The sequence below is a fragment of the Rhincodon typus genome, chromosome 9, assembly GCF_021869965.1.
Source record: "Rhincodon typus isolate 14 chromosome 9, sRhiTyp1.1, whole genome shotgun sequence".
In the NCBI taxonomy this organism is placed as follows: domain Eukaryota; kingdom Metazoa; phylum Chordata; class Chondrichthyes; order Orectolobiformes; family Rhincodontidae; genus Rhincodon; species Rhincodon typus.
The window spans coordinates 56,363,650-56,385,832 of NC_063340.1; the positions used below are offsets into that span (position 1 = coordinate 56,363,650).

The 22,183-nt window shown below is 39.8% G+C and overlaps 1 protein-coding gene across 2 annotated transcripts in view; it reads left to right on the forward strand.

Annotated features, from left to right (window-relative positions):
• The window catches only part of tgfb2 (transforming growth factor, beta 2), a 91,192-nt gene that overhangs the window by 9,619 nt on the left and 59,390 nt on the right, over positions 1-22,183 (forward strand). For both annotated transcript variants that reach the window (XM_020511163.2, XM_020511170.2), the window contains one exon: positions 18,520-18,683. In XM_020511163.2, the coding sequence (XP_020366752.1) occupies positions 18,520-18,683 (164 nt within the window). The remainder of the gene's footprint in view (positions 1-18,519; positions 18,684-22,183) is intronic.

Genomic DNA, 22,183 nt, shown 5'->3' on the forward strand with positions numbered 1-22,183 from the left:
CCACAAGGTCCTTGTCTACTTCCTCCTCCAATACTTCCTCCTCTGTGTCTGGTTCTGAATATTCTTCTGAAGGTTTGATGTTTATATGTTTCCTTCTGATTTCAGTTTTCCCTGGATGGCGAGGGTAAGTGAGACAGTGATTGTGAGAGAGTGAATAAGTCGGCAAGTGTGAAAGAGAGAGAGCATGGAAATAACTGGGTATGAGTGACGGAGTGAATGTGAGAGTTAGTGAGTGAGTGTGGGAAAGTGTAGGTGAGTGTGACTAAGAGAGTAAGTAAGTAAGTAAGTCGGTGTGAGAGACACTGACTGAATGAGAGTAGGAGAAGAGTGAGCAGGGTGAGAGAGTAGATGAGACAGAATCCTGAGAGTGGTTGTGATTTGGGCGCACACGTACAGACACCCACCGGCTGCTTGGTTCGGGGGCATGCACCCTCCTCCCTTCCCAAAAACCTATCCACATACGCATCAAGCAGGGAGAGGAGGGAAACCCAGGCTGAAAGGCCACTTACAGCTGAACCCCACCTTCATATGTATTCCATCAAGACTAGTTTAAAGCCTGAGGCACCAGAGGTGAGTGCAGGTTCATTGTTAGTTAAACTCAACTCCATATCTTCTCCAGCCCCCTCCTCCTCTCAGTTAACCACGTCTTAGCGGCTGATCTGTCTCCCTCTACCTTGCTTCTCAAGTGCTAAAGCCCAGAAGTTTTATTGGTTAGCTATCCTGCTTTGCATTTTAATGATCATTTTTATTAATCACTCATTTGACAATGAATGATTTTGCCTCAGCAGGTTGTGTGTGGTTTTTTTTTGCCTACCTGAATCTTTGTTTTTGAAATTCATGTTTAATGTTGTGCCAAACCAGATTGCAGGCAGCTGCTGCTGGGTTTCATGCTGAAGGGGAATGAGAGAGACACAATAAGTCTTATTGATTTTTTTTTTGAAGGGCTGGCAAAAGCCAGTAGAAGTGGGAAGTGTTGGAAGTGTTGGAAATGCTGAGCACATCTGGCAACATCTGTGCAGAGAGACAAACAGAGGTCAATGACCTTTCATCTGAGCGAGTGCAGATCATGAACCTCAAGCATTAACTCTGTTTTTCTCTCTCTGCTACTCCTGCCTGGTCTGCTGAACATTTCCAACATTTTCTCTTCAGATTTCCAGCATCTACAGTGTTTTGTTTTTCTGTTATCTTCTCCCTGCTGGGCATATATAAGTACAGCTTGCTTCTACTTAAAATGAGAAAATATTCATCACTCAGTGCAATATGCAATATTTCTGTTAACAAAGCCCGCTTGTGTGGATAAAAATAACAAATTTGATGGTGCTAATATACTGGAAGGTTTTGCCATTTTTTAAACTTGGAAGTAAAACCAGGTGTTACATGCCAAGATAATATGTCACTGCTGGTTCAACATTTTTACATTTGTAGAGAGGATTGTTGCTTGTTGTGTTTGTGAGGCTCAAACCTGTTTGATATTGGTGCTGTCTGGATATTGTGTAGGATCTAATTCCAAAATGTGGAGCTGGTTGCATAATACAAACAACCAAGTTGTGTCCAATTGTCTGACAAAGCCATGGTTGTAAATTGTGTCATGTTGAAACGGGACAGAAACAGGAGAAGCACCAGGGTCCATGATTTCTCTCGGGTCCTGGAACATGTCAACTCTTGCCAGCATGTAACATGTAGAAACTGAAAAAGTATGAGGTGAGCTGAGACAATGTCTTACTACATAAAAGCAGTATAGGACTTTGGATCAGGTTCCTCATCACCACCAAACTGGGCAGAGATGTTGGCATAGTGGTAATGTCACTGGGCTAAGCTAATGCTCTGGGACATAGGATTTAATCTCACCACAACAGCTAGTGGAGCCTAAATTCGATTGATAAATCAGGAATTATAAAGACAGTCTCATACTAATGACCATATCATCAGTTGTCCTTTAGAGAAGGAAATCTGCCATCCTCATCCATTCTGATCTATATGTGGCTCTAGATTCATTGCGATATTATTGACTTTTGACTGCCCTCAAATGTCTAACAAGTCACTTAGTTCAATGATAATTTGGAATGAGCAATGCATGCTGGTCTCGTCAATGATGCCTGTCATGCCACAAAAGGAGTTTATTGCAGGTAAAGTGATTGAAATATGCATCCCAATTAGGTTATCTGGTTTTTATCATGCATTATTTTAAATGATTTTTCATTCTTACATAAAATGTTTTCTCTTGTGTTTTCAATTTTTCTTTCATTAAGAACAGTTACATTTGGAGAAAAACAAATAGCGTAGAGCATTCCAGATGACCAGTGTCAATGTGCTGTGACAAATGGAATAAACATTTTGTCTGTTTTACTGCTGAGATAAGTGAAATGGCGCAGTTTTCTTTCCAAGAAAACATTATCTAATTAACATTCAAAACTTGCTGACATATAGCAGAGTTTTTTTTTCCTAAACTGTACCCTTTAATTTTTGTGCTTATTTAATGTACTCAAAATAAGTTTGAACTTCAACATTTTTCTTTCAGGTGAAGGGATGTTGTCAGGTTTTAATTATTAAAGACTACAAGCAGCAATACTCCTTACAGTGCATCTTAAGCCAGGGCTTTCCAGAATGGGGGATAGAGTGTTTCTAATTAGGTCATAAGCTAAAATTTTGGGGTTGTGTGACCTGAAGCACTAATAGCTGCCTTGGAGCTTTGACTAAGTTCCAACAGCCATACACTTTCTCCAGCCAGCCCCTCTTTCTCTCCACTTTCACTGAGGGGTTGTGGCAATTTTCATGCCTCTGTCTGGGATTACAGTGAAACAAAGTTTGGGAAGTGTGGTCTGAAGCAGATTGAACTTTAAATGAGTAAAAGTAAAAAGTGTTATAATATAAGAAATATTGAATGGGTTTAAAAAAGCACATGGTGTTCCTTTTCATAAGATTGTTCCTTGTCTTACTAGTAAAGGGTGTGTGCTTACTATGAAGATGAATGTAAATATTAAGGATTGGATCATGCGTGTCACTAAAGGGGAATCTCCCAATGGATTCTGAACCCTGCGTTCAGGCTGAGATATTTGTGAGAAACTGGCACTGTATGAAAACATTCACTTACTGCAAACCTTAGACTACAGGTATACTCACAGTGCTGTTAGAGAAGGAGTTCCAGCATTTTCAGCCAGCAGCAATGATGGAACAGTGATATTGTTCCAAGTTTCAAGTCAGGATGGTGGCATGTGTCTTGGAGGCAAATGTTTTTCAAAATTCATTCACAGGATGTGGGTCTTGCTAGCTAGGCCAGCATTTATTGCCTCTCCTTAATTGCACAGGTGGAAATTAAATGTCAGCAGTGTTGTTGTGGGTCTGGAGTCGCATGTAGGCCAGACCAGGTAAGGATTGCAGTTACCTTCCCTAAAGGGCATTAGTGAACCAAATAGTGTCATGGTTAACATTAAATGCTTAACTCCAGCATCTTATTGAATTCAAGTTCCACCATCTGCAATGGTGGGATTCAAATGTGGCTCCCCAGAACATTACCTGAGTCACTGGACTAATAGTCTAGTGATACCACTAGGCCATCACCTCCCCCATCCAATTGTGGAGTCTTCCCTCTCTTAAAACAATGAAGTGAGGTATGCTGAACAAAGGTGCATCAAAACCATACTGTTGGATAATAGCTACCCTGATTAGATTACACACAATTGAATAATATGGTATATAAATTTTATTGCCAGTGTGATGCCATGTCTGTGGACCATCTATTCCAAAGACTGACAGAGTATTATCAAACAGCATATTCCTTCTTCCATTTGTAACAAACAAGGCATTGACTGTACTCAACCAGCCTGTGCTTGCAAAACTTGCAACTTGTGTCATTCTGCAATTGGACAACATTTGCTAGATAATTCTGAGTGTGCAAGGAATTATATTAACAGCCATAATACCATAGTATATAGGAGCAGAACGTGGCCATTCGGCCCATCGAGTTTTCTCCACCATTCAATCATGGCTGATATGTTTCTCCATACCATTCTCATGCCTTCTTCCATAACCTTTAATCCCTTACTAATCAAGAGTCTATCTATCTCTGTCTTATATACACACAATGGCTTGACCTCCATAGCCTTCCACAACAATAAATTCACCCCTCCCTGACTGAAAAAGTCCTTCCTCATCTCTGTTCTAAAGAGTGACCCCTTCACTTTGAAGCTGTGCCCTCAGGTCCTGGTCTGTCCTCATAGTTTTGGATATCAGTCAGGATCACAGTGTGGTGAAAGTGCATTTACCAGAGGTACATATATTAATAGAGTGGGTTTTGCTCCTTATAGACAGAAAGAGCTGGTACACACACTGTGTCTGTTTCAATTTAACAAAATCAGTGACAGCCAATCACTGGTTCATTTTTCAGGGCAACGATCTGACTAGCCAAAGCTCATCTGCCTGGTTTAAAATTAAAACAAAGCCTCACAGTTTTCTCTAAATCAGAATTCACAGGTGTATTCTCCATGGCAATGTCTCTACCAATCCGAGTCCCCCTGCCAAACAATCAGGACTCTCCTGTCATATAATATAATTTTTTTTTCTGTTGGATTGGTATTCTTGTGAATTGTCCTGATGTGTATAAGAAGAAAAGTTTCAACAAAATAGGTCTTTTTTCAGCAACGCATGTATACAGAAGTTCATGTTATTAAGTGATTGCATCAAGTTAGTGAGAATAAAAAGAAGCTCCTGAAATCAAAAGCAGCCCTCGAGAAAAATCTCAAGAAGAGTGCTCAAGGGGGAAAAAATTACCTTCACAGTATTCGCAATTCTGGAAGATGTAAGGGGAAGGATTAAAGTGGGGGTAAGGGAGGAGTAAGGAGCCTGGAAACAGTAGAAGGACCAGAGCACATGATTTTTTTCCCCCCAGAGTTATTGAAGGAATGGCTGCCCAGGAGGTCAGGGACCAGTGGCCAGTTCACCTTACAGATGGTCTTTGGGTATGCAGCTGTCATTTATTCAGTGACCTTGGCTGAGTTTGTGCAGACATTGGTAGCTTACCACTCAGTGTATGCTAATTGAATTTGCCTACTTCAGGAGCTATGAGTTGGTGACCTTGTCCTTCCATAAGATGCAGAGGACACATAGGAGGTGATAAAGATCGAAACTGTTCAACCTTTACTCCTGCCTAGTTTACATTGTCCAGATCTTACTGCAGTAAAGGAGTGTGCTGAGGATGCTGGATACTAACCCCTAGTTTTGGTGTTCTCAATTAGGCTGCAATTGTACCATTCTCTCTCTCTTACTCAGTTGAAGCTTTTGTGATGCATGTGTTGATTTCAGCACCAAATGGCAGAGAGCTGGTGATTGTGGAGGCTGGAGATGTGAAGCTATCGACATCCTCCATAGTCACATTAGCAATGCTGATCAATGGCAGTATGGCAACAAGCTGGGCCATGATGTTCGTCCTTATGCAGATGGTCAAATCAAGCTCTTTACACGTGTAAGAGAATCTGTCCTTTTGCCACTGAAGGTGTGTCTTACTAAGGAATGCTAATGCAGCATTAGCAGTGTGGTGCAGGCCTCTGTGGAAGACTTAGTGCACCTTTGTCTAGGATCTCAAATGAGCAAGGATGACTAGCTTTCTGTCCGTTATGACATTCTCTGTAGATGATCTGAAAGTATACGATAGCAGCAAAGAGAAGAATATGCCAAAGAACATCAGCACCTGTTTAATCCCACTGTGGATGTCACAGGCTTGTAATGTTGCTCTGTCTGAACTGACCTTAGCCATTATGAAAAGAGGATAATGCATTGAGCAGATTTGACAGGCAGTCAATTTTTCCCAGCAGTTTAAGTAAACCATCTCCTCTCACAGTTAAATGACTTGCTAAGACGAATAAAGTCACTGTAGCACTGCCTTCTTTGTTCACAGATTTTTCTCTTACCATTGCTGACTCAGAATATCATGTTAGTTATAGATCTGCCAGCCCTGAAACCACACTGGGAGGCAGTCAGAAGCATGGTTAGGCTAATATCTTTCCCACAATGCCCAGCAGGAAAATGTTTCAATATTTGGTGCACTTGCTGCAGTTGACCCTGGGCACGTTCAAGGTCACAATCTGCATATTCTGAGTCACTGCCCCTCCCTCCGGTAGAGCAGTTCATTTAGATGCTGCCAGATTACCAGTTTACCATACTCAATAAATTCTGGTAGTATATCTTCAGCACCCAGAGCTTTGCCCTTGCCAAGCAAGTCAATTGCTTTGCTAATCTCTCCCGTTGTGGGTTTGATATTATCTTATTCTATGATAGGCAGACATGCTGTAGAGTCAAATTCTTCCTTGATGATTGAGTTCTCCCTAGGGTACAACTCAAGGCAGGGTTCCACCATCTTGCCAAATGTTTACTGCAGTCAGTGATGATCTTCTCAGCCTTTGTTTCCAATGTTTTCATTTTTTTTGCTGATAGCCCTATTGCCTTTTTGATCCTTTCGTATGTCTGTAGTATTCCATGTGTCAAAGGACATATGGAAATTCTGGCAAAGTTGCAAACTACAGTTATTGACATGCTGTCTAGCAGTCTATTTGAGCTGCTATTAATATATTCACTGTCTTCTTACTTGGATCTCTCTTACAGTAAAAGAAAACAAACCACTTGAATTCAATGATTTTAACCTCAAAACAGCCAGCAGTTTCCCATTCTTGTTTCCCACATGTTTTGTGTCTGGTAATGTAGATGGTGTCTCCCAGTATCTTTCTTTTCCCTTATTCACTCTGTTTGTGAAGGCTTGAAGATACCACATTCAAACAAGTTGAGGAATTGTTGCTTTTTTTATCCAGGTAGCAGTATCAGGGACAGCATTTCAGCTTTCAATGAGAATCATCAAGACTTGCACCCTAACCCTGGTGAACAGCAGGGAGTGATCTGTGTAACCATATCTAGCAATCCGATCCAGTTGGTGCCAATGCCCTGAACTTCAAAATCTCCAGACACCTAGCGGAAAAGAATCTTTGAGTTACACAAAGCTATTGGTAGCAGCTTAGCATAAGTATTCTCTATCCATTCTCATTTATCTTTCTCGGATCTCAATAGCTCTTACATTGAAATCCCTGAGTAGGTAATGATATTCTTACTTAGTGATTCTGGTGAAAGCAGTGCCAAGCTCCTCACGGTACTGCTGTAGCAGAGCATACATTGGAGCGTGAGTACTCATAAGGCTAATGGCCTTGTTTGAGTTGAGAGGCCGATGGAAAGAACACATTCTGAACCATTTGTGGAGGTTTCTGTCATTGGGAGTAGCAAGTTCCTTACAGCAAAGCCTACACTTTCCCATGTGTTTCTTCTGAACTTTTTCCTTGCTAGTTGAACTTGGGATCCTTTCCTTTCAGCATTCTGGTGCTAGTCGTCTCTGGAAGAGAAGCTACATCAATATTCACTCTATCAAGTTCCTGACCACTTAATGCTGTCTTGTCCATATTATCAGCCAGCTATATTCTTCTGTCAAAGCCGTGCATGGTGGTGAAAGAATTAATTATTTTTTTTTGCATAGTGTGCTGGACTATGTCCATTTGTTGAGCAAAACTCTAATCTCTATTGAAGGAGAAAGATAGAGGCAGGTCAGTTCTTTATCTTGAGGGACAGTCCAATTTGAACTGGTCAGTGGCCGATCAGTAGGTAACAATTGTCCCTCCTATCATTGGAGGCTACTTGAAATGCCCTTTCTCTAGACCAATAGGCTGTGACTTATCAGTTGTAACTTTTGTATTGTAATGATATTCTGCAGTGAAACTGAAGTGTTCTCTCCAGGATTCTCTCCAAGTCTGGGCAAAACATACGGAGAATTTGGGCAGCCCAAAGATTAGGGTTCTGCTCTTGACCTCTCCAAATGAATATAATGGAACACAAAGCACTGTGTTTGGGATTAAGTTTCCAAATGAATATTTTAACCAGAAAGTGACTTTGGCAGCCAAGTCAGCATGACGAGAGGCAGCAGAGCATCCTTTGGCAGAGTGGCCTATAGTTACTGCTTCACCCAGGCAGGCAGAATGGGTCCCTGCTAAGTGATGCTTCCCCCCACTCCTCTTGAGCTGACACCAAGAGGCCACTTCTAAACAGTTACACTGTGAACCTGGAGGCTGACTGGATAATCTGAATGTAGAAAGGTCGCCCTGGTGTTACCCCCATTTTACCGTTGCAAAAATAGTCCAGCAATGGGATAGAGCAGGGAAACTGGGTGTCCATGCCACTGGAGCTACAACAAGTGTCCCCCTGCCAAAATGTGCTCATTGATATGGAGCAGTTTTGTGCTGATGATCCTTATGCTATCAGCACCACAATATTGACTGTCCATCAGTGTAGATGGATTAATGGTGTAAATCGGTGTTTCTATAGAACAGCAGGTTCCGTGGAGCTGGTCTTGATCTGCCATAAATATTTTTCCAGAAGCATACCATGAATCCTGTAATGCCACATTCCAGGCAAAGTAATGCTGGTAGAATAGAAGCAGTTTCAAGGAATTTCCTGGCCATAGTTTCCTCCACATAACTGGAAATGTACGATTGGTCTCAGGAAATTGAATTCCTGTGGAGTGAGTTTTCCTGAAAAGCAGCAGTACTGTTTTCAGTCAGAAGGTGACTTACCTGAGTGCAGTTTTGGGAAATGAGTTCACGATTTGTAAGGCAACATTAGAACATTAGCTTTTTAACAACTCAAACTTCTTTAAAAGCATGCTGGGGTGGAAGCTGGTGATAGTGGATCAGCCATTTGTTTTCAACCTCACATAGAACAGACATTTGAGTGGCATGAGAAACAAGCAACCATCCACTACTTGATGTTTACACCACACTGAAACAAAATCAAGACAGGCATAAAACGATCAGTTTCTAGACTTGAAACGAATCTTCCTTGTCACCAAGACCGGTTCGACAGTTTTTATGTAGCACTGCAAAGAATTTACTTTTGAAATTATATTAAAGTGTTAACTTTCCTGAACAGCATCAATTGCAAATTAATTCCACTCCATACAAAGGACTGTACAGGGATATTTAAAAATGCCATTATTTTATTAGAAACGTTTACGAAAACTAACGTTGTCAAGTGAAAAATAAGTGCTGTACAACAATCCCCCTCAAGTCTTATTTACGACTTTTAAAATAATTTCCAGCCGATCATAATGACAGCAGGAAGCAGTTGTCTTCATTTGTGTGCCTATAAAGTTACCTTCCATTGTTCACACTAAATATTGATTGTAACAACCCAGAAATTCTTGAAACGAGAAGTAGTATCAGTAAAGACCTGTAGCTCTAACATTTAATAGCTTTCCTTTACAGACACTGGTAACTGTGGCTGAATATTTTTGGAGGATAGTGCCACAAGAATGATACAGGCGTGTTAGAGATTTTTAAGTGTGTATGCACAGGTATCCTGCTTTATTCCCTTCACTTGCCTGTACCCCATCAGAACCCCTTCTGTTGCTCAATGCTGTGTTGGGTACATAAGCGATATGGCATGAAAATCCCTTTAATTTATTGTTTGGCTCTGAACAGTGTCAAATGCTTGGATTTGATACTGAGTCAGAATCTTAGGGGTAGGATAATATTTGGAACTCACACGTGGGCCATGGAATCCAGCATGGTACAGTTCCATGTGTTGGACCATGTATTACAACACATTGGAGTATTTTATTTCAAAGTATTGCTGAAAGAAATCGACATAGGGCTGAATTTCACCAAAAAATCATACGTGTCAATTTTGGGGAGTTTTACAGAGGGTTTCCCTCCATGAGCTCTGGCAAGTTATCTCACAATTTTCCACTGCTCACCTCCTTACGGACGCACCATACCCAAAGCCGCTCACTTGCGCTCTTGTCTGCTCACCAGTAGCAGAAAAATTTGCCTATGACAGGAACAAGTGGGATTTGTCCCACTAGCAAACACTAGCTGTGCACCAGGTCAAATGCTGCCAGCCACAAATAACCCTTCGCAATTTGGAAGGGAAGTGTAAAAGCAAGGCTTCCAAGGCTACATTGGTACCGGTAACACTTCATTCGAAATAAATGCTCACATTCATAGATGTATTGCCACTTTACATTATCACCAATTTGCTTGACTGTCCTTGTAACTGAAGTTACAAGAATGTAGCTACAACAGTTACCTGTCCCTAGTACGATACCATTTTAGCACTCTGTCTAAAGGGTTGCTATTGTTTTGCAGTCTAACATAATGTCTTGAACAAAAACAGAAGTTGCTGGAAGCTCAGCAGGTCTGACAGCATCTGTGAAGAAAAAAACTCAGAGTTAACATTTCAGGTTTGGTGACCCTTCCTCATAAAACTCATTCTGAGGAAGGGTCACTGGACCCGAAACGTTAACTGTGATTTTTTTCTTCACAGATGCTGCCAAACCTGCTGAGCTTTTCCAGCAACTTTGTTTTTGCCCCTGATTTACAGCACCCACAGTTCTTTTGGTTTTTGTTTAGCGTAATATCTTGTCTTGGTGGATATTGGAGCATCGCATATTGTAAAGGTTTCAAATATTTGTTAACATTAACTTTAACTTTTATTAAACAACAGGAAAAGTGAAGGAAAAGCTAACAAAAAAAGCAGCATTTGTTTCTAGCAATAAATAGGACCTGCACGCCTTTTAACCAACAGTAAATTTGCAGTCAACAATTGGTAACCTCAATCAATTCATATCAATTGGAAACAGGTATCTGTTAAGCCCTGTTTGACTTGTTGTGCCTGTACTGCACTGCTCTGTCATGGTAAAGGTGCTGTTCCTCCTGCTCAATATCCTCCTCTTCCTCTTTGGAAGACTGTTGCCGCTCTCCCAGCTCACCAGCACCCATCACATCCCTTCCACTTCTGCAGAGCACAGCTTGCAAGGATTATGTGGCATACTCTGTCTGGAGTGTACTTCAAACGCCCTGCTCCCACATACCATTCCAGTTATCAGAACCTAATCTTCAGGAGATCTGTTCCACAGCACCCCTTGGCCTTGTCAAAGAATGAGTAACATTATATTTGCACTTGGCCCTAACAAGGGGACTTCCTGTAATTCTTCCTCATCCTGAGGGGAACTTCAGCTACAAATTCTTCGTGTAGAGACTGTTTGGTAGCTGCTGGAGGTTGCTGCTGGCTTTGGGCTTACTGGTTCATTTGTCTTTCCTCAGTTTCTCTTTGCTTTCATTGTACAATGGACACAGTGATGATAAAACTTCTTGTGACTGGAACTATTGGCCATGATTGCAATGAGCCTGGGTGAGTGATATCAGAAACAACGCAGATCCCTAGTAATGTGAGCAGTCAGCATTTGCATCACACACAAATGACAGTTCAGAATAGCCCTCGATACATTGGGCATGGCAAACCCTGACAAGGAGGGTTGTCTGTACATGGACCTTTGGTGTAGTGAACGTTCTTCCAATGTTTGCAGCACAGGCGATATCACACAAATACAGGAGGAGATTGGAAATGTGGTAGGATGACTGAAACCTTCCCCCCCCTCTCCAACACCCAGCCCCATATTACTCAAGAAAGGCAGAATTGCATGTAAGAGCATGTTATTAAATATTGTTAAAGGTGAGGAGATATCAGTTTGTGCCTGTGTGCAGCCTCTGAGATTGTGGATTGTCTTTGTGAATTGTGACCTTCAAGTGACACTCCTGAGGTTACCTGCAATTACTTCAGCCTCAAGAAGATGACTGTGATCAATTTGCAATGACAATGGTATGGTCAAGATTGCTTGTGGCCAGGATTTGGCATCAACATAGTTGGTTACTGATTATGGTCCATATACAAAATTCAGTGATTATAATGTCTTTAACCTGTACTGCATAAGTGCCTGGTAAATGCTATTGCCCCTGAAGGACCTCAAATCACTTGCGCATAGAGCCGACTCCTTCAGTCAGGAGGAAACCTTAATCTGCCTACTCCAGGTGTAGTGCAGCCATTTTTAATTCCCATTGTGCATCTATGATTCAGATGAGGAGGGAAGGTAATCCCTATTGCACTTTGCAGAGTGACTTGCAGGCTCAGCCTATTAATCTAGGTGATCTTCCCAAACCTTCAAGTTACTTTCTTCTTTGCATTCCCTGTCAACCCCATCATTCCAAATGTTCTCACCCAACATTTTAATTTAAATCTTCATCTACAAACCTTGAGTCCCAGGCCTACAGTTTAGTTATACCAACTACCATGAAGTACCCTTCTCTTACTGAAGTCAAGGTGGCGATGAGCATTGATGAATCCCCTTCCCACAATAAACTGTGCCCACCAATGTATTATAGTTTTCCACCCTAATACATATTGAGTTACAAGCCTTTACAGTTCATGTCCACTCTACATCCCATTTTGCTTTCTCAAACTCCCACAATTGACTTTCCCACCACAGTAGTTGCCCTGATAATCCCTTTTGACTTCAAGTCAATTAGAACCCCCAGACTGTCCCACCCTGATCAACTTGAAAAGAGAGGTTGGACTGTTGAGTGATAGAACCTTTAACTGAACTCTGTGCAACTCAATGACAGACTTACTGCTAATCCCCAGACTGTTTGCACCAGTCCTGCAGGTCTGACCATGACCCACTGTCTGGACGAAATGACACAGAATTCCTGACCTTGAACGCCTCAAGCAACTGACTGATCATTTTCAAGCACATGGACTGAGAAGGTACAACGCTCTAAACTGAATGTGGCAGAAGCCCCTGTCTAATGACACCAGATCCTTTAGGCTTTTACGCATGGGAATTTTTTTGAAGCAAATTCAATGCTGGCATGTGCCTGTAGGTGTGATAGTGTTATGGCATGGTGCTGTTGACACATAGCCGCCCCCTTGCCTGGCAACCATGACGAGCTGCCTTCCTTTATGCCTATGCTAAAGGGCAAGACAAGAAAAGGCAAAGATGCTTTGAGCATCCAAGTAGACTCAAAGTGATTGAGTGCTAAGAGAGCAAGCTAAGACCTCTGAGATGCGCTGTGTTTCAATGCACGAGCTGGGTGCCTGTGCCTGTGTTCAAAGTGGCCTAGCAGTTGCATTGCCACAAAAGGTGTCAGGGAGCTCCAAAGTGCAGTATCGAAAGGGTGAACTGTATCATAACTGTGTTGGAGAAGTGCCATGATGATGTGGTGAGGCTGGTGTGTGTCCAATGCCAATTGAATGAATGAAGGATGGAGGTGGCTGACTGTTCATAGGGCATGCTCCAATATGTTGGGAAATGCCAACCAAGATGGAGGTCTGGAAGAGCAAGCAGTGAACTGGAGGTGCTTGGTACCTGCCCAGACCTTCATTTCCGGAACTGTCAGCATTTAATTTTTCTACACTGTGTGGGAAAATAGCAAACTGCATAGAAATGAGGTGAGATTAGATCATTGTCATAACTTATTTGGGTAGTGTGCCAATAATCGAACTCCACTGTTCCATAAGCTGTCACAAATATGTAATGATCCAATTAAACAAAGATGATTAAAATGCCTGACTGACAACTATGAAGAACAAAAGGGATTCACACTATATTAAATCGTTAACAGGAAAATAACTATTTATCGTAAATAAACATAGTCTTTAACAAATGGCAAACAAAACGGATTAGCCATTACTAATAACGCAACTTAAAATATGCTGTATTAAAACCCCAAACACATAACAGTTTCATCTATAAATGAGATAAAGGCAGATAGCTTGAAACTCATTTTATGGGTAGGAAAATATAAACAGGAAAGCAAAAAATCTTTAGTTCAAACATCCATACCACAACAGGGGAATGAGTGCTTCAAATCGTTCTTTTGAGGTTTCTTTGTGTTGATGACATGATGTTGTCTGCAAAGCAATAGTTGATCTTTGATTCAGTAGGGTGAACCTAGGTCTGTCTTGTATTAGAACATTTTCCCATCAGAGTCTTTTAGTTTTGTCGTTTTTACTCAGCGAGATGGTGAGAGATGCCTCCTGTTTGCAGACTTCTGGATGTCTCTGAGTGCACTGTACTTGCAGATCAGTAACAAACTGCAGCTGGACCATTCCAAAGGCTGTTGTTAGGCAGTTTTTCCTGAACTCAAAGGCTCCTTGTTCCGCTCTGCCCAAAAATGTGTACACCTGACTGTTCTGAAAAGTAACATAATTCTGTACAACTGAAGTGTCCACTATACAATTCCAGTTGATTTTCAAATTGCAACAACTCTCCTGGTAAATTTTATTTTGTAATAATTCAAAAAAAGGGTGGGGTGGGGTGGTGGTTCTAGATCACTAGGTGCATACATCCCACTGGATGTGAAGCTAAATTTCAGAGCCAAAATTTCAGTTCCTCTCCTGGGGAACGCTAGGGAGAGAAGATCGGACACAGAGTCAGAAATGGTATCCTGAAACCACATGCTCTCATGCAACTAGTTGGAAACAAAGTATTGTATTTATATTTCTAATCTGTCCATCGCTTTAATTATTTACTTCTTTTCCAAAGAAGTAAAATATCATTTTAGACAGAAAAGAACTAATTTCTGAGGAAATGTTGAAGTCTGTCCAGAAAGGGTTAAGTGTGTCCCTCTGTAGTGGGAACATAAATTAGTTTAAACTGTAATTTTGTAAAAACAAGCAAAAACATCTGTCAGCCAAAGGTGTTGTCATGGTGACCTCTATATCCAAAAACATATTTCATGTAGGTTGGAGCAACTTGCTATCCTGGCCACTTACATCTGTTTTTATTGGCCAGTTTTTTTTTTGAGGTCACCTGGACTCTGTGGATTATGGAAAATAATCCAAAATGTAGGCAATGTCAAGATTTGTCTGGCAGCATCTCAAAAGCCTATGTTTGAAGGATTGCTGCTGATTATTGCCTGATTGTCTAGCTACCAGATATTAGGAAGAACATAGCATACGCAGCCAGGAAAACAAAATGTTGTTCCATCAATATAAAGGATGGCTTAAATCGAAGTCTTTTATTCCTTATAGCGGCTAAAACTAGAAAATTGGAAGAGGAGTATGGTATTCAATTCCTCTAGTTGACAGAGATCATGGCTAATCTGTATCTTAACCTCATTTCACCTCTGCTTCTTTTTGTTCCCTGTCCCTTAATGTATTTCTATCATAAATATCCCTGACAAAAATCTACAAGTCTCCACTTCAAAAATTTCAATTGATCTAGTATTAGCAGCTTTTGGGAGGAGAGAGACCCAGACTTTTGTTACTCATTGTGTGAAGAAATGCTTCCTGACTTCACCTTGCCCTGGCAATGTTCTGGACTCCCCACCAGGGTTTGCAGACTCATACAATAACACTGGTAATTTGTTATGTTATCTTACGTTTTATTATCCTTTTTTGTTTTGCTTGTACAACGTTCAGACTGTGTCAGCTTGTTACAAGACTTCATTCATAGGCTGCAGTGGACATAGTAGTATATTCTGTTAAATGTACGTATATTCCCTCAACCCTAACTTAAAATATTGGACGTTGAAAAGTCAGAGAAGAATGGGTTCGTACATATGATTCCACTTCTGGAAAGTTGGATTTGTGACTGTCGCAGCTTGAGGAAAGAGCATTTTCTGTGTTACTTACTCAGTGTCTTGTGTACTTCCAGGTCAGGTACATTGCTGATTGTATTGTTTTTCAATCTGGCTCTAAGTGATGGGTATTAAAATTGCTGCCTTGTCTAAGTGATACAGCTTCCTACAAAAGGTGAAACCCTACTGTACATGCACATTGTCAGGATCCAAATGGTTTTACAGTACATATATGGAATAATATACTGATTCACAGAGTTAGATTTGTTAGAGTGAGTATATAGGATGATGTCATTGACATGCATTGGTTTCTGGGGCACTTTATCAATGTCAGCTGTTATACTGAAGCTGGCACAGCTCCTCGAACACTCGGCCACCTATTCAGGAAATGTTTCTGGAGGTGCAGCAGCCAAAGCTGTGTATAATTGGCAACTCTCTACAATGATTTTCAAGTCAGATTTATGCGTTAAACTTGCGGTGAAAATTCTAGATACAATGAGTCAAGTATTCACAAGGGAAGATTTGATTAAGATTGCCTTTGCAGAAAAAGACTATTCAGGGCTTCACTATAAATAAGATAGAAGTTTTGTTCAAGCTGAACACCTTAAACAAATAGATCCTAAGGGACTGTGGGTACTTATTCCAGAGTGTCAAGAGAGTTTAGGGAGAACATTTGAGGGGCACTGAGGATCATTATGAGAGAGTCATTGGATACTGTGAAGATATCAATAGATTAGAAACATGCCCATTTCCAAATTTAGTGTGAACAAGATACAGGGTTCATAGTCCATTAATTTTATTTCAACTTTATGCAAATTAATGTAACCATTACCAGGGACAAAGTGAGGATTGTCTCGACAACATTACCCTAGCTAACAGCAGGCAACATAGCTTTATTTGGGCAATATCCTGCTAGATTAACTGCTTTGATATCTTTTAGACATAGCAACCCAAATGAACAGTGCTAAATCCTATCATGTGCAATAGTAATTGAAGAATCTCTTCATAATTAGAATGTATGCTGTGGGGATTAGGATAAAACTAGTGTATGGATAAGAAATTAGATGAAGGATCGAGTTGCTTAGGTATTGGTTAATGGGGTGTTATTGGGTAGTAGACTTAAGAATTCATTGAGGATTTGCAGGGCTTAATATTGAAGCCAGTGCCACTTCTAATGTATACCAAAATGGCTTGGATTCAGAAACTCTAATACATACTTGTCAAATTTCATGATAATACCAGAAATAAGAAGAGCAGTTATTTTTCAGAATGAATGGATTAAACTAAGTCAAATGGTCTTTTGTATCGGTGTGAATTGCAACTCTGTAGTGGTTCCTCTAACATTATCCTCAGAACAGCACTTTATTCAGCACCAGTGTGGTGCAGGTTCCATTTTAATTGATTCTGAGTTAAGTTGTAAAATGAATATTGTACTGTTATATGGTTAGTTAACTTATATCTTTTGGAAAGAGCGTTGAGTTTGCACAAACTATTTCATGTAATAATTCAACAATCAGCATGGAGGCTACACAAGCTCTATTTATTCTTAGTTTCCTCTTATCTCCTTTTCTCTCAAAAAAGTCATTGGCTCTTTATTGTGTACAGTTCTATGACTTCCAATTATTTTTCAATATTGTGCCTAAATGATGATTATTTGTGTATTACATTGAGCATTGAGTGTTAGGAGCGTCCTTGTTGAATATTCACACACACATTTCCAGCAGGGGCAACTGGCCAATTTGGGTGCAGCACCCTTAATCTATCTAAAGTGTTAATTCTATTTATTATCATACCCACCACTCTCCCAACAGAAAATACGAAATTCAGAACACATCAAGTCGGGGAATTTCATACCCTGTGTCAGTGATTTGCTGAACTGCTGGGAAACTGGTGGAAAGACCCTGACTTTGATCTCCAGAGATAGAGGCACAATATGTTTGCACCATTCAAACCAAAGAGTAGCTGATTTTTCAATTATGTTTGCAGACACCTGCTACTACTTATGTTACTTATGTTGTTGTAATACATGAAGGTTTTGAAAATTACCAGAAGTTTTTAATGTTTAAATGGGCTCAAGTATTGCAGTGATTATTACAAATAGGTATTAATCAGATTGTGGTACACCTTTGGTTAACAGCTAAACCAGAGGGCGGCTTTTCCATATCCACATGTTGAAGCTCTTAAGATACACTCCCATTTTTCCAAAAGGAAAGGGAATTAAATTACAAGACTGGCAGGAAGAAACCTTGAAATCGGTGCCATGAATTTTAATTCAAACCGTTTCCCAACAGGAAGAGAGAACATATGTATGCAGGATAATACACAGTTGAGAAAAAGTAACAAGCTAGTTATTAAATTGAAGAATCCAGGTAATGTCAGAAGTGGCAAAAAGCAAAGCTCAAACTGTTCAGGCATCTGAACTGAACCTATAAGATTAAATTACAGCCTTTTACTTAATTTCTGCCATTATTATTTGTTACATAATACTTTCTTCAGTAACGCTTATGTTAATGCCTGATATCTTACAGAATGCAGTCTGTACTGTTAAAATGAATTATTAGTTTGGCAGTTCCGCTAGAGCAGATGTTTTCTTAATATCCTGACTAACTGTGATGATACATTACTTGCAAAATACTTGCTGTGTGTTACACAAAAGGGCATAATAAGGGACCATTTAGAAGTTTTGAAGCAAAATTATGAGAAATAGAGAGTCTTGTGTATTAGTACTCTAGAGCGAAAATATTGTAATAGTAACATTTTATCTTACACCTCAGCAATACAGACAAATAGGATGCCTACTTTACATGGAAACCTAAGGCTTTTTACCCTCTGAAACAAGTTGTTATTACATAACGCCAAGTTCAGAATATGAAAAATGTCATAATTTAATGGTTTATATTTAAACTGATTGTTTATGAAATCTGGGAGCAGAGGTCCTAGATGCTGCTATATGTAGGGACATCTTGGATACCTGACTGAAATTAATGCTTTGCATCCTGGCATCAGTTGCTTTTACATATATACAAGCTGGTCTTTGCTGATATATTGACTTGCTATTACTCTGTGCTTTTTCATGTAGATGTCATCCCGTCCCAACAATATAACCCATACTTCAGACGTGTGTATTTAGACGTCACCTCAATGGAGAAAAATGTTTCAAACCTGGTGAAGGCAGAGTTCAGAGTGTTTCGTTTACAGAATCCAAAGGCGAAAGTAGAGGAACAACGAATAGAACTTTATCAGGTCATTTTTCATTTACATTAAATTAATGCATTTAATGTTCATTTTAATTGTTGTTGACGTAAACATTTAGTAATTGTTGGACATCCAATAATAGTGAATTAATTCATTGTGTAACTTTTTGAGACATTTTTTAAATTGGAGAGAAATGGTGTCAAAATATTGAAATTATGTTTTCAGCCTTTGGGGCTTTTCTTATAAAATTACTCCAAAATATCCTAAACACCTTATAATTATTTTGTGTAGAGATTAGGTTTATGTGTGGATAATGCCAAGATGATTCAGCATAATACTTGGTAGCTGACTGGGACAGTGATTAGCATTACTTGACATTTCTTAGTAAGCCATGTACTGCCAGACAAGAGTTTTTTTTCACTTCAAGCATTACAACCCCTGTTGTATTTTCATGAACTGCTGTAACTTTGAGATACGTCACTTTGGTATTAATGTGAGTCAGCAATCTGCTGTATTATACTCAAAAATGAAGAGGCAATTGTAACATACAACAATTGGTCTATTCTAATACTTATAACGTTTAGAACAAGTTTTTTTTTACTTTAAAGGCTAAACTTCACTGAGTGCACTTCAAAATGCTGCCAGGTCACCAACAAAAAGTTGCTAAGTATCTGCAACATTTGCGAGAGGGGGTGTGTGTAATGCTACCAAATGTTATCTGCTTAGTACCCACATATCCCATCACAGTTTTCTGACTTCAACACTATAAAACGTGATGTTTGAGTGCTTTGTTTCTCCTTTACAAGTAGTGAATGTATAGGGCAAACCAGCAGTGTAATTTATGTGCCACCGCACACTTCAGTATGACCAATTGTTTTTATAGAAATCACATGGACTAAAACATGACTTGTCTGATTTAATTATTTTAAAACAATGGACCTGGTATTCAAGTCTGTATTTAAGGTTATGTTTTGAATTGTTGATTTATATTTAAATTGTCAGCTTTTTGGAGTTGATGGATTTTATTAATATGATTTACTATACATTCAGCATTTTTCAGTTTTCTGGATCAGTATCTATGTATTGACATTTCACCAGTCTGATATGGTTTCACCAAAATATTAAAACAATTTATGAGGCAGAATGAGATAATAATATATGATATGTTAAATATGACTTTTTCATTAAGTTGCAAGCCATGCTGAATATGATATTGGGACTGTAATTTCTCTATTCAAAGTGCTGGTTGTGGGGAAGGATATTTGTGTGTGTTCTTATGATATTCCTATTGCACATGAGATTTAGCTACATTCTTCTTGTTATGACTGTAAATGTTGTAGCCATATGTGAAAGCAGGATGTCAGTATTGCTCCCAATTTTGGTGTTTCTCATGAAAATTGTAGTATTACGGTGGATTAGTATTGTGTCCATTTGTGTCAAACATAAAGCTGGTACACATCAGAAGCTGTGGCATGTTAGGATGTCATTAGCTGCAGCAATGCAGCTGTTACAGATGCATATCAATCTTTGTCTGAATAAACTTCCTTGGAGAGCCTTGCAAAATTTTCCTATGTTAAAGGTACAATGCAAATGTGAGTTTTTGCTGTTACTTATTAGCCCAAGTCCATTTTCTTGGGTTAACTCCAATAACCAAGAAATGAAGAAACTACTGTGTAAAGTTAAGAGAGGCTCAAACAAATACATAGCAAAATGGAAATCTGGCAGACTGGGAGAGCTTTAAAGGAACAAAAAGATACACACATTGATATTATTAACAACTTGCCTTTATATAGGAACAAAATCAAAATTGCTGGAAAAGCCTAGCAAGTCTGGCAGCATCTGTGAAGGAAAAAACAGTTAATATTTTGGGTCCGATAACCCTTCCTCAGAACTCTTTATATGGCATTTTTAATGTTGGAAACCTTCCAGAGACACATCCCAGAAACTTCATGAAACAAAATTTCACACTGAACAATGTAAAGAGATATTAGGACAGGCGATTAATGGTAGGTTTTTAAAAGCATCCTTGAGGAGGAAAGAGATGTGGAGAAGTTCAGAGAAGAAATTTCAGAGTCCAGAGCCAAGGCAATGGAAGTCATGACTGCCTATAAATAAGGAAATGATGAAAATCAGGGATGTGCAAGAGACCAAAATCAAAGAAACACAAAGAGCAGTGCAGCTACAGGAAGCTACAGAGAGAAAGAATTGCAAGGTCATGGAGGGTTTTGAAAACAAGGATGAACATTTTTAAATCTAGGCTTTGCTTTACCAGGAGCCAAAATTGGTCAGTGAGCACAGAGGTAACAGGTACTTGGAATGAGTTAAGATACAGGCAGAGGGTTTTGGATTAACTCGTTCTTTCAGGGTTGGTCAGGGTGGCATTGGAATAATTGAGTGTATAGAAAACCTAAGCCATGAGCTATAAGAAGTCTAGGAAGAGCTTGCAATGAATTTCAAGGCTGATATTCAAAGTATTTCAGAATATACTAAGTAGAACATGTGGAGTAGAGTACAAAGTCACCAGAATGATATTGGAGGTTAAAGGTTTATATCATGCAGATGTGTTGCACAAACTAGGGGGCGCTGATTTTCTCCAAGACTGAAGGTGATAAGGCCCCTCTGCATCAGTTCTTTCTTGCACACCCTGACCGTCATTCCCTCCACATATTCTCAAAAGAGCTGTGGCAGGAAAGGGACAGTTAATCTCCCTCTTCTGGAACGAACCTTTGGAAAGAAGATCTCGAAGCAGATGGAGTGAGTTTTGTCAAGGTCTATCCCAAAAAACACTTGTAACATGCAACACTGTGCTCTATGGGCTGTTCCTACAGACGCGGACCAGGATAAACATCAACTGCATCTGGAATACTATCACCTCAGTGAAAGATACTCTTTGGCCTGAAAAAAGCCTGCTGGTCTATCAATGCAAAGGCTGGGTGTTGCAGACTGTCTCTTTCCATGGTCCATGATTACAGGCTGAGGGATGCAATAAAGCTTAGGACAGCCACCACATTGGCACAATTGGGGAAGGCCTAAGGCTTTTCAGCCATAGTATAACATGAGGCTGGAAACTGTGTAAAAGCTCTTGAACTGGATGCTTTACATGCAGTAGACATTATGAATACTAACTGTAATTGTAAGTGTATTGGGAAAAATACATTTATTGGAAGGAATTGATTTGGCTTACACCAAATGTACTGTAATTGGAATGATCGTGCAGTATATTTTTATAAAACTTATGGATAATATATATTTTCCAGGGAAAAGAATAATTCTCAATTGAGGTGGAATAATTAAGAGTGTTTTTGTGCCCTGAATTCATTTCAGTAGGAAACTTAATAAAACCATGATTTTTATGTGGATGGGTCCTTATCTGGCATGGAGACAGGTTCCCTACCCAATTAAGGTGAATTTTCAAAGCTAGCCATCATGTTTGAGGGAAAGAGCCAGCGGAATGCAGGTAACTGGGGGAGGAGGGTGGTTGCTTCAGCCAGAAAATTCACTCTCAGACACTCCTTCAAAACTTTATCTGAAAAAAAATGCAAAAATAA